General features: G+C 40.7%; 1 protein-coding gene across 1 annotated transcript; it reads left to right on the top strand.

Annotated features, from left to right (window-relative positions):
* The first annotated feature begins 1,125 nt into the window (after positions 1-1,125).
* jazf1b (JAZF zinc finger 1b) lies at positions 1,126-14,012 on the top strand. The gene is made up of 5 exons (XM_079164121.1): positions 1,126-1,282; positions 9,457-9,529; positions 10,225-10,421; positions 11,460-11,629; positions 12,204-14,012. Exons 1-5 carry the CDS (start codon positions 1,168-1,170, stop codon positions 12,378-12,380), a joined length of 732 nt encoding a protein of 243 aa, XP_079020247.1. The 5' UTR covers positions 1,126-1,167; the 3' UTR covers positions 12,381-14,012.
* The last annotated feature ends 4 nt before the right edge of the window (positions 14,013-14,016 follow it).

Consider the following 14,016-nt stretch of genomic DNA (forward strand, 5'->3'; position numbering starts at 1 on the left):
ACAATATATTCGATACTGCTCTCTCTGAGTACTATATAGCATCATGAATGCAACAACACTATTTTGGGATAGATTTAGAAGACCCTTAAATGACTGAACACGAAGAACAAACCTGACTTATATCTAACATCTGACCAACACTGCCACCTTGTGGTCATCACATGTTCTTCAGCTACATGTTGCTCCAGTGTGTGATCTATGGTGTGTGATCTATGCCTCAACTGCTTCAGTAATGTTCATCACAAAAAATAATTATTGATCGTTACATAATATCAATAAAACCACTATTAGATCAATTAGAGTTGATAGTGGTCAGTTGTAGATTTAGAATAAACACAAACAACTAGAGTTTGTTAAAGCAGTTTTAGAGAAGACACTGCATGGGGGGCAAATTGAAACGTTGGAAGGATCCAGCAGGTTATTTGATCTATTTTATTTTGTACCATGGATCATAACATAATATTATAGACTAGTTGTATAGTAGGCTACATTTATTATTTGAACACATCCTCTAATTTAAGAGAGAATTACGTCCTGAGAGATCACTCAACATGTTTAAAAACGGTACATTGTTATAACACAAACAATGTTCTGTATTTAGTGGAGAATGTTAGACTACTGTAGTGACTGTATTTAGTTAGTTTAGTGATTAAAAGCTCGGTGGATTCGTTGACTAATATTATTTAATTGATAAACTGATTAGATCAACCTGAACATCAATTAACTTAAATTGTGATGCTTAAATGTATTATATAAAAGTATTCTTTACAGCACTTAGTATTTGCTGATCACTGCTTTGCAATATAGTTGTATCAGTTCACAACTAGATCAAATATGTGTCTTTTTTCTTTAAAAACAATGCTTTTCCAATGAAAACCAACCCGCCTTACTTCCGGTCTCTCTCGCTCTGTCTGTCTGTCTGTCTGTCTGTCTGTCTCTCTCTCTCTCTCTCTCTCTCTCTCTCTCTCTCTCTCTCTCTCTCTCTCTCCCTCCCTCCCTCCCTCCCTCCCTCCAGCTGGTTTGATGCAGAACGGAGAAGCCGCCGCACCGCTCCTGCCGCACCGCACCGCCCCTGCCGCTCCAGCTGTTCCCACCGCTGTCCGCCTGCTGTCTCCCCGCTGCTCGCTGCTGCTGCTGCCTGCCCCCATTTCCAATGCAGCAACGACCATGACAGGCATCGCCGCTGCTTCTTTCTTCTCCAACGCTTGCAGGTTCGGGGGCTGCGGACTTCACTTCGACTCGCTGGCCGAGCTCATCGTGCACATCGAGGATAACCACATCGGTAAGAGCCCATAAGTAATGAGCGCCGCAGCCAGCAATGGCCGAGGTTTGCAGCTAGCACAAGTGGCTAAGTTAGCGAGCTAGCAAGTTACTTCCTGCGTCCTGACAACACTGTTGCTAGGTGTGGTGGGGCTGTTGGTGTTTATGTGTAGACATTACAGTTCCTGTTGACCACCTGCATGTCCGTATGACAGCGGTATCACTGATTAGATCGCTGCAACACCAAGCGAGCCGCACTGAAACTCCGACAGGAAGACAGTTTCTTAACGCTCCGTCGAGTCGCTCGTGCAACATTATTGCAGTGCAAGGCCCGCGCGCAGAGCTGCCTCGGAAGCGTCGTGAGTTAACTTGCAATCTGCATTCAAGCCAATGAAGATACACTGATTACCTTTTAGCTTGTTTCAATCCGACTGACAACTCAGTGCAGTTTTACTACTTGCTGGGAGTAAGGTTGCACTCTTAAACCAAGTTACTGTGGCACTTTATCACATGAAGAAGCGTTACGTTTCTCTCTCTAATAATGATATAGTTCAGGGTATTTCATATTGTATGTTGCCTTAGCCTATCGTTGCAAATATTGTTATTATCATATGTCAGTTATTATATATCTGACAGGGTAGTTTTTAGAGCTGCACAATGTACCTACATATATCTCCCCATATCATCTTTTAAAATCAAACTTAGGTATGTGTGTGATATTGACTTACTGCTGTTTTATTATCATTACACATCTTTCACATTATTATAGCTTTGTCTACCATTACGAATAGACATAATTATCCGTATATCCCATGTTAGTTTCAACCATATGTCAGATGTCATCGGTGAAAATATGTATGTATGATATTGGGAAAATATCACATACTGTATTGATTTCTGAAAAGAAAATATCTTGCAATCATGTTTTGTTGTGTCTCTATTCACTGAATGAATGAGATTAGCTATATGTACAAAAGTTGCAGTATTCATTTGCTAAAATATCCCTCTTGACAACGTATGAAAAAGTAAAAAGTAGCTTTAAAGACAGACTTGTGTCTCTGGCTAGAATACATTACTGCATTCACTTCTCATTCATATAGAGCGTGCTGCTCACGATGGTGATGTAAATATTTGGACTTTGACTTTGCTGCATTACAAGAATTATAACAAGTGTATCACGGACAGAAACATTTAGTTCTACTTATAGTGTATTTAAATAATGTCCAATTGGATCAAGCTATGAAATCATTTATTGGCCTCAGATACTTTTTGATATATTTCTCTGATTGGCAAAATTCCAGACTTTGTGCCCATTTAAATGAAGCATCACTAACTTCTGTGTATGAAGTAATGCAATATTAACTGCATATAGAATAAAGTTACGTATTAGATATGTGAAATGCATATATTAGAACCAGTTTATGTACTTAAAAAGGCTAAGACACCTCTTTGTACGGGTGAAAAGTTATGTATTTATTTACTGTTGTAATATGTAAAAATAAAGGTATTGAGTTTATATGAGAACTTCATCTTAGGGTTTTTAATTTAATTCCCAGATGGTTGTGCATTTAGTGCCACAGGCCAATTTATTAACAGCCTCTATTCACTTTATTATGAAATACATAATAAAGCAACAAATCACTATATATATAGAAATGTGTTTCATTTTATTTATTTGTTGTCTCACTTGGTCCGCCATATTATGCTTTATATGTGTATAATAGAAGTACATAAAAGTGTATTAACAAAATGTCAGGAACTACAAATTAATTTTGTTTGAACTTACATACATTTTATGTTATATTATAAATTATGAACATTGTTTTTTGTGTGTTGCGGTAAAGCTTTTATATCTACTAACTAAGCTGCAAAGTGAATTCCACACCTCATAGTTTCACACATCTGTTTCCCAATCTAATATTTTAGACTCTTATTATTGAAGCTGACAAGGCCCAGCTGTCTCTGTTGTTCTTGTTTGTTGCTTGACTGGCTTTAATACCCTCTGCCCTACGATAGTGTGCTGTGCATGTGTCCGAGGTGTTAGCCTTAGAAAAAATGCCTCCAAATGACTTATTGGGGAATAATGAGGCAATTAGTTTAGCTCAGAGTGGAAAAACTTTGCTGCCCCCCTCCTTTGTCCGCTGGCCTGTGCCCACTCTGAGAAGTGCGAAATCTTGCCGCGTTGTGCCAAGTGCCTGTGAAGCATAATTACAGAGAGAGTGCTTGATTTGGCCTGTCTTCCTCCTCATCTGGTGGCCTGCTGCTTAAAGCACATTCTCCTTTATAATTAGGCGCCTGGAAAACAAGCAGTCCCCATTTCCTTCAGCCGGCCTGCTGGTCATGTCTGTGAACAAGAGGTGGCGCTGCTCTGCTATTGGTTGAGGGGGCTTTCCTGTGATGCCTGGTCTGTAATGTAAAGGTTTATGGTGGATATTATGCCAAAATGTACTTCCTGGACTCATTTAACAACGCAGTGTATTGTGTCATACAGTATTTTTTATTTTTTATTTAACCTTTATTTAACCAGGAGAGTCCCATTGAGATTAAAAATCTCTTTTTCAAGGGAGACCTGGCCAAGACAGGCAGCAGCATCAGAGACACATAGTTACAGACAGAAAACACAGAACAAGACAAGTTAAAAGAAACTAAAAGTTAAGAGAGTAACGAAACCGAGTTAATTTAAAAAACATTTACATTTTTGGGAACCTGCCTCTATTGCTTTCAATTTTGATTGAAAAGCAGTAAATGGTATCAGTTCTTTAAGTTTTAAGTCATTTCATCCACGATGAGGGTGCAGAGTACACAAAAGCCCTTTTTCCCAATTCCGTTCTGGCTTTAAACTAGTAAACAGCCCAAAGGGCCAAGCTTCAGCAAATAACAACATGTTAAAAAAGAAAAGAATAATGAGATATTTATTTGGTAATTTAAGGAATACTTCTTATACTAATGTATGTAATGTATCATAATCCATCCAAAGTGGTTTTCTACTGTACCTTTTAATTACAGTTACTTTGAAACATAAATAGCCTCAACACCTCACTGGTCGTAGCTGATGTAAAAGCTCCATGTTAATAGACCATGCAAATTACTTACAGCTATGTGGGAAAGTGTTATGCTTTTCCGGAAAAAAACATTAAATAGAATCTCGTAAAACAAATGAACTAAAGTGAAATATTGATTAATTATCCATCCCACGTCAATTATGATAAAACTAACTCAAAATAGATCTGCTATTGTTGCTTGTCCACCAACCTGACAGCAGATTCAAGTTGATGGTATGAGCACTGGGTGGTCCACTTAGACCTTTGAGAACAAATTGAGCTAACTTTAAGAGAGCAGGTTGCTAATGAGCCCCAGAAAACACCAGTAAGACCAGAGGGAAGTTTTTAACACTGAGCCTAAGTCATGTTAAGCTTCAAAGATATCCTCAATGGTCTGGTGTTCTTGCGGGGCATGAAAAACCTGCACGCACTATAAGCCAGTGAAGTGTTTACCTTGTCACTGAGCGACCAGGCCACTGCAGACCAGAAGCAAATAGCGACCGTGTTATTTAGACCTGAGAGTGTGTGTGCTGCTGGGGCCTGGCGTACTGATGGCCTGAAGTGTCCAGGCTTGGCAACAATGAGTCTGTTTGTTGCCAATTCTCACTGGAGGCTCATTTAGTAGATTTTGGTACGCACCCCCAAAATCTGTGCGGAAGTAATAAATTTAGGGAGCAGTAACTAGTTCCCTGATCTGTGCACCTGGTGGGCCTAATTACATTTCCCCATCCCCCGACACCATTGCTCCTGTTCCTGTGCGGTGACTGCGACACGGGGGGGCTCCTGTGCTCGATGAAGCATTCTTCACGGTGATGATGTACCGCCTGTATCACTCAACATGGGCGTGTAGTGCGATGCACTGAAACGTGTTACTTGTCTTATCAGATTCATTAAATGCTTCAATAGATCACGTTAAATACAAGATATTGTCAAATGATGCAGGTATGAGGATTCCTCCTTTACTACACAAATTAGACTGTAAAAGCTGAATTGAACCTAAAACTTTTGGCAAATTACTTTATCTCGTCATTCAGTGCATCCCTGACATTCTCAAACCTTTGTAAATAAGCGTGGTCTGATTATATCCATCCTATTATTGATTTAAGCCAAAGTGTTCGTGTCACTTGGCTTTTCCAGCTTTCAAAAAAAAACGCAGGTTTGAGAACACCTGCAATTAAACATGAAATTCCAAGATGACAAATGCTGGATGTGAGTCTAAAAACACTGGCATTTGTGTTGAAAAATGCATATTAGAGTTGAAATGATTAGTCGGTTATTTGATCGACAGAAATCTGCAACTATTTTGATATAATGGATTCAGCGCTTCTGTTAATTTTACAGCTCTTCCATTGTAATTATTTGCTGCTTTTCTCTGTTTTACATTATTGCGCAATGAATATCTTTGGGTTCTGCACTTTCGGTCAGATAAAACAAGCAACTGAAGTCGTCTTGATCTCTGAGAAGCTAAAACGTTTTGTACACATGATAAATCAAGAATGTAATTGCCAAATTAATCGGAAATTTAAATAATCATTAGTTGCAGCCCTAATGCATTTCAGAAATCCATTATGTCTGCAATGAGCAGCGATACATGTGTGTTATTATACCCGATCCTTGTATTTTTCTGTGTGTTTGTACAAATGTGTCTTTGCAGAGATGTGTGCATGACTTAGTGCGTATGTATACGTTTAAGTTGCTGTCTATGCTAAACATATTGATAATAGATCATTTTAACCTCCCCATGTTTTTTTCAGTATCCCGCGAAGGCAGCTTACACATGGAGCTTGACTCCGTTTCATTTCCTCCTCAGAGGTCACATCGTAATTAATTACCTGTGCCACCACTCCTGGTAATGTCCCCCGCTGCTCACAGCCGCCATAAACATGTCACCATAATGCTCACCACTCTGCTCTACCCCACAGTGCATTTGGCCGTGAGGGTGGATGGGAGAGCCAGACACTGGTGGAAATGAGAGAGGGCGCTGTGCGTCTGGTGTGTGTGTGTGTGTGTGTGTGTGTGTGTGTGTGTGTGTGTGTGTGTGTGTGTGTGTGTGTGTGTGTGTGTGTGTGTGTGAGAGAGAGGGTCGTGGAGGGCGTTATGAGAGGGCAGCAGGCATCACTTCCCCCAAAGCCTGAGGAAGGTTTGTTGTATGATCGTCCCCTGGTTTCCTGTTGCGGGCCGTCATAGGGGCTCTAATGGGAACATGTTATTGCATCATGTTTTCTGCACTCGTACACTGCAACAACTCACTCAGTCAGTATACGCTCCCATACGCAGTAGTTTCACTTAATGTATTTTGATTACTTAAAGGTTTTTCTCTTTTTTTCTTTCTCTTCACATTGCCAAGAGTGAACTCTTGTGGCAAAATGGTTTGAACTAGTATACATCTTTAAAAAATCTTAGTATATATCAGTGAAAATCTAAAATGAAAGAGCCTCATTAGACATTAATTATACATATGTTTTAGATCTGTTCTTGTCTACTTCTCTCTTCTTTATCCCACACCTGATTTTTCACACGTACATAAACGATCACTGAGGCACTGATTGTTTGCCTTTGGAATTAGCGGTGGTGAATAAATGCCCTATTTTGTTTCCCAGAAGGCTTCTATTAGTCGCCCACCAGAGTGGACCACCTGTGTAGTTTGATTAGAGGGGTTCTCATCTCTACTTGAGGCGCCGTCGTCCTTCTCCTTGACTGCTGGTGGGCCCCAAAAGAATAGCAGAGGCTGTGGGGGAACTGGCCCCTGCAGGCCTCCCTCGCCCCGGTCCCCACCTGAGGTGTGCGTGATTTACAGTGTGTGGGAACAGATTGATCCACTGCTGTTTGAGCGGACCGTGAGCAGGCTGCCATTCCACTCCTTGAGTCTCATTAGGGATCTTAGGAGGGATTTCTTGTGCACTCACGCACACACATACCAACACACAGCGCTCAGAATAGTCCCTGCACTGCCTCTGGCTTTTGGCAGGGGAATAGTGCCGTTATGAATGTCTCTTTGCTACTCTGTGTTTCCATGACTTTGGCTGCAGAGTAGAGAGAGGTGTGCTATCCTTTTCATTTGGGGATAAATCCACTTAATGAAACACTTGCTTACGACTGAGGCCTTGAGAGAACCCTCCTGAGCCGTAGGCTCTGAGGTTTAAGCTGTTCTTAGAGCCTACCTGCCAGTATCATAAAACTCTGCCACTATTTCATCGTCAACCAAGCGGCTTGGTCGTAACCACTGAGTGGATGATGCCATGCGTCTTTCATCGCCCATGTCTACTTTTCAGTAAGACGGACATTGGTTCGTTGACTTAGATTCCTGTTAGACCTCTAAAATGGAAGCTTCCTCATTTATACTTAAATGTGGTTTGGGTTGAGTTCCACTGGTCAATGTCAACTTTCACCTTGTTTGTGACAGAATTAAGCCAGTAGTTTACACTGTTAAAATAGAGAGTGGAGTCTGCGCTGTGTGTTTCCTTTTACAGATGACTGTGTGCATGTGTGTGTCTACTTTAAATTTACACAGCATGTTGGCATTCTTACAAACAGTTTTATCTTCTGTCTGCATACATAGATGTCTCATTATAGCTTCTAGATGACAAAATGAGTGTTTATGATTAGCGCCACACAAAGAGAAGTTGAATTCACATAAAAACAGTTTCGAGAGCTCAGTTTGAGTGATGACCAGGCCAGAAATTAACAATCACAGTGACTATTTTGTAAAATATTAGAACTAAAAGTAAGAATGCACAAAACATCAACAAATATCTCATTTCTAATTCATGTCTGTCCATCCATGAACATTCTCCAATTTTGGAGACTTAATACAGTCTAAAGGATTCCTGTTTAATTTATTTAAATGTATGATTAAATCATTAGTAAACAAGACTCAATATGACCTTGCATTTAATGCAAATTTCCAATACTTGAGTATTTATAATTGATGGTGCAGATGCGTCTCAGTTGGTATTGACGTTCAGTACCCAGTCCTCTCCCTTCAGATACCTTGAGAGTTTGGAGTCAAATTACAGTGAGAAATAGATAATCATCTACTGGTGAAATCCCATATCAGAGAGCACCACCAAAGTCTAATCAGCTCTTCTTCGGCACAAGGTCTTTGATTTCAAACATTTAATTGAAATCTGTTTTAGGTGTTTTGTTCGGAAACAAACAAACAAACGAAAAGGAGGAAAAGCGTAACACTGAGGAAGTAATAATTGAGTATGACTCAGGGTTTTATTACAGCCTTAATAAGGTGTTGCTTATCCCTTTAACCAAGACAACTTTAATTGCACTATTTTCTCATGTTTTCTATCATTGCCATAGTCATTTTAAAATGATATCAACTATAGGACTGGCGTGGTTTTTGTGTTTTTTTGCTTGCTGAATATACAGATTATTTTAAAGCTGTAGTCACCGTAGTCATTGTGCCTTACAAAAGCATCATCTGAAAGTTTCATGTTACAATTAGCCTTAGGTGTAAGTGTTGCGTATAAATGAGCTTGTGGATGGAAACAAGCAATAGATTTAACCACATGGGGTAGCAGTCTTTCACAGCTCTGTCAGAGGCAGACAGGGAGGCTCAGCTGGTAAGTGGTAGACACTGTTGTTTTATGGGGCATCTCTCTTCTCCCACATGGACGGCAGTGGGAAGAGCGTTTGAAGTCAGACCCGCTTCACCTCAGGGTGTGGAGATTGGCTATTGTTGTACATTTAGCACTGCTGAGCAAGATGAATGTCTGGAGCACAGCATGGGAAAACGCAGTATGTGTCAAGTGTGGTCATGTATGAGCAATGTGGCGGTCTGCAGAGCAGCCTTTCAAAGAGTGCCATGGAAATTCAAAAGACAAAGCACTTGAGATGTTTGTATAAAATATACAGGGAGCCTAATTATGCAGTAAAGATCAGAAAGTGCGATTAATTCAACTAATAGAAAAAAGTGTACATACAGTAGATCTGGAGGGAATAAGTCAAGAAACCAGCATCAGCTTGGAAACTGTGGCTCTTCTCAAGACAAGGTAGTACACCCAGTGAAGCAAAGACTGCAGTGCCATATACGGAGAAAAACAGAAAACTACAACATAAAAAACAAAAATCAAGCACACTGCTTGTCTCAATATTGCCTTATATGACTAGATGTATCCACTCTCTATCTCTCTTGCCTACTCAGACACAGACCCCCGACTTCTGGAGAAGCAGGAGCAGCAGCAGCCGACATATGTTGCCCTCAGCTACATCAACAGGTAAAGAAACAGCTAGATGTCCACCTATTCGCTGCAGTAACTCTAATATAAGTACATCTACTTTATGGATCTGACATAGTTTTACATGGATGCTATTAGTCTTTGGCCCTGTAAAGATTTATCTACAGAAGACCTCTACATCAGTATTACTACTGTGTCCTATGAGCTCCTATACCAGTATTTTCAAATGTCATCTGGTGGATTGCTCAGATGAATTGCTTCAGTATTTGGTAGCTGTTTTTTTGTTTTTTTATTGCTCGAGGTTCATCCCAGTCTTCTTTGATATGGTGCTTTAGTAGTTGTTTTAAAAGCCTTATGCAACAATCCAGTGTACAAGAAGGTCTGCCGCTGTCTCCATGCCTTCACAAACACATCTTGATGTGGTTATCACTTAATTTGTTAATTCCACTTTCTTTAACAATGTCAATGTTTACATTTCATTTTTATGATACGCATTTACCAAAGACTTTACTATCCATCATAAACCCTTGTGTAAGGTTTTTGTGATGGGAATAGAGCCAATTGTATGGTTTCTTTTTCCAAACGTGTTCTACAGTAGCAAACCTTCAATATTTGAACTTTGTAAACATCAGGCAGTCATCACAGTCACAGCTCATTGTACATTGGATGAGATGACCTTCTTTTCATGAGGAAGATCGCAAACCCTGATTGTCTTATATCCCACAATGCCCCAGGTTCATGACAGATGCTGCGCGCCGAGAACATGAGACTCTGAAGAAGAAGGTGCAGCCCAAGTTGTCCCTGTCTCTGACAGGCAGTCTGTCCCGCAGCAGTGTTTCCACTCCGCCTCGCCACACCAGTGGAAACCTCACCCCTCCAGTCACCCCACCCATCACCCCTTCCTCTTCCTTCCGCAGCAGCACGCCTACAGGTACATAACCGTCTTTACCACACTCAGCTCTCTAGTTAGATGTCCAGAATGTAGTGACTGCTACGTGTTATGCATTGTGTATTAAGCAAGCAGCAGAGTGGGGTAGCAGTTAAGGAGACTGGCATTCAACCAGGAGGTCCGTTTTCAAGACACCGTGAAGGCAAGCATGCACCCTGCTGAAGTAAATCTAAATCAGCTTAGACAGTGCTCCCACCCACCTACACTATGCAGGAGGGCAATGAGGCAAAGAGTGACTGTTCTCTTCAGCTTCACGTTTATAATTATACGATTCAATATAAACTCTCAGTTGCAATGACTAACTAACAACTGAAATGATATGATTGGGTGTTGCTTGTGTGATGTTTTACTGTTAAATTATTGGTTGCAACTCAGTGTTTTCCATTACTTGGTGGATGAACTCAACAGCTATGACTCCAATGCAGGCTGGAAGTTTGGTACTGTATACATTAATTATCCTGTAAATAATAGCATCAGCATGAGAGCTTAGGAGATATGATTTTGACACTCACATTCAAGCTACAGAGAGGGGCAGTTTTCATAGTCCAGCTAGTCACATTTACAAAAATAGTTTTTAGTTCTTCCCCTTCTGATGTTTTCCCATGTACTCGTGTACTTGTTTTGTAAAGAATGCAGGCTTTAATGCTCTGTCTTGTTTTCAACTCTAGTGTTTTTTTTAGCTTATTTTAGGCATAACATCTTTAATTCATTGATAAAACAATTTCTGACCACAAGAGCTCAATAAAATACATACATTCTTTCCCACGAAAACTTTGTGGTTCTGTAACACATGACGGAGAGATTACTGGAACACTGCCCCAAAGCACACGTTGAGAACGACCCATGCTTGTGAGTCTGAAGTCTCAAAGGCCAGGATTTCATCGTCACAGATTAGTCATGAAACATGTACAAATCAGAGCTCCTTGGAAAACATTCTTTGTGTGTTTGTATGATCGCATGCCGGGTCGTGATGCCCTGAGTCAATTACTGTTTGACTATCTGTCCTTTACCCTCCAACAGGTAGTGAATGTGATGAGGAGGAGGTAGACTTTGAGGAGTCTGACAGTGATGAGTCGTGGACCACAGAGAGCGCCATCAGCTCCGAGTCCATCCTCAGTTCTATGTGCATGAACGGAGGAGACGAGAAGCCTTTCGCTTGCCCCGTGCCAGGCTGTAAAAAGAGATACAAGGTAGGCTTCACTCAGCATCTCCTCACATAATAGATGAAACATAATGTCGCGATGTGAAATATCTTCACCATCACCAGAGAGAGACCCAAAAAAAAAGAAAACTGAGATATTTGCATTGTGTGAGATATGAGATTTTATCATGTAAAATCAAAATGGATTCCCTGCTGTTGACAATGGAAAATCAGTTCTTGGTTGAGCGCTGCAACATGTCAACATAAATGCATACATCTAGTCCACTTCAGTGATGTGGAGTTTTACGGGGTTTTCCATTCACATCTGGTGTGTGCGGTTGGGATAAATTATGTGCAGCTTGAGAAAATTGCATTGCTGACGTGAATGACAGGGTTATAGGCGATAACTTAGTCTGAGGCAGCAGGCAGCATTAGGCATCTGTTTAGGGGCAGAACAAGACATTTTATTTCCTCTCTCTGTAGTCTACTGTTAGCGAGCAGCCACTGTTATTATACAGAATGTGCAAGATCTAATTGTGGGAAGCCACGTTGTACATGATGAGTTATAAGTGTAGTTAAATGTTTAGTCATGGTTGAGTTTAGTATTCTTTGCTTCATTACAGAATGTGAACGGGATCAAGTATCATGCCAAGAACGGCCACCGAACCCAGATTAGGGTGCGCAAACCCTTCAAGTGCCGGTGTGGGAAGAGCTACAAAACGTCTCAGGGTCTCCGCCACCACACCATCAACTTTCACCCGCCCATCTCTACTGACATCATCCGCAAGATGCAGCAGTAGAGCCCGAGTGAGCGACCAGCACTCTCCCTCAGGCCACTTCCCAACCATCTGAACACCACCATCACCAGCATTGGCTTTTTCTCATTCCACACCCTTCAACCCCCCCCCCCCCCTCCTCTCTCTCCTATCCCACTTTGCTCTTGACACTATTTTTGATTGCATGGTATAAATGTGTTATTATTCATCCTTAACTTTTATTCGGAATGTTGAATTTGTATGTAGTTCACAGTTTTGTATTTTGCACATTTAAGCTATCATTTATCTATTTTACTCTTTTTTTTTTTTTGACATATGGTGCTCGTTGATGATGAGGGCTTGTTGTGGACTTACGAACGGCCACACCACGTCACGAGTAGCCTTGCATGTACAGTAAGCTGCTTATAAGGCGGTGTGACATCAGAGGAAACAGGAAAGATTTGGGTGTTTCCTCTTCTAGAGAAAGCAGGCACCGTTACATTGCCTCTGTCTCATTTGAACCTGATTGTGACAGAGGCAATGAAATGAAAACAATCAGAATGTGTGTAATATAACATGTTTCATTCTCTTATCAGATTTAGTGTTAATAATACGTTTTTCAACTTAGTTACTTTTCCGTTCATATCACACGTTCCAAACCTCTGTTTTTACTGCAAACACTTGTGTGTGAGCACCAAAGGCTGATCTCAGGTGACGTTTGCAAGCATTTCAGCACCACAATCCTGCCCAAGTGTTCTGATAGTATTTCTGCTGTCCAGTGGGATCATGGGAACTGACTGTGTGTCATCGTTGCCTGATGTTACCGTTCACGTTCCTGAAGACTTACGCAGTTTTCCTTGCTGTTTTACAGTAAAGGATTGAAGCACTTTTTATAACAAGTTGCCAACAAATTAGCATTTCTTTGCCAATATCTCGTTTCTGGTGTATGTACAGTAGCTACCAAAACGAGGCAAAAGGCCTTCAGAGCAGAAGTTTGCAAGTTCTACATTGCTCCAAGGGATGATGTATACCAAACCTCCAGTGTTTCCAGTATTGTGAGATTTCTGTATGTACAGTAGTTGCCTTGAATTGTAAACCATTCCAATCAGTACAGATCTTTGTATGGCTTTATTTTGACCGTTCAGACAAATTCAGCTGAATGCAGACATTACACAGACAGCTCAGCCCAAACTGTTCGCCGTTCACCGACTACCCGTCTTATGAAACGATGTGATTGTGTTCGTCATGGATAGAGTAAAGTTTGGGCCGCAGCTAGCCATGTATTTAGCACATTTATGTTGGGCTTTGAGATGAAAAACATGCAGTTTCTATTGTGTGCCATACAAATATTAAGTCAATTGAGGGTATGTAGAGCGCAATTTAATCATTGAAATAATGAACCGCAGATCATTAACTGCAACAAGATTGTGGATTTATCAACTTTGAGCCATTGGGTAACATCTTCACCGCATGGATGTCAGTGTTAATGAACTACGGTCCATTTGAGAATTGTGACAGTATTGTACTGCCAGTATGGAGGAAAGTCTTTGATATAGTGTACAGTGAATGTATTGTTACGTGTTAAGTGCATTAAATTATATTTTCATATTGTGTATGAAAAGGCAACACCAGAGGTCGTTGGGAGAAATAATGGTGATGTGCTGTATTTCTTCAAAAAGCT

This window comes from Pholis gunnellus (assembly GCF_910591455.1).
Source record: "Pholis gunnellus genome assembly, chromosome: 8".
Classification (NCBI taxonomy): domain Eukaryota; kingdom Metazoa; phylum Chordata; class Actinopteri; order Perciformes; family Pholidae; genus Pholis; species Pholis gunnellus.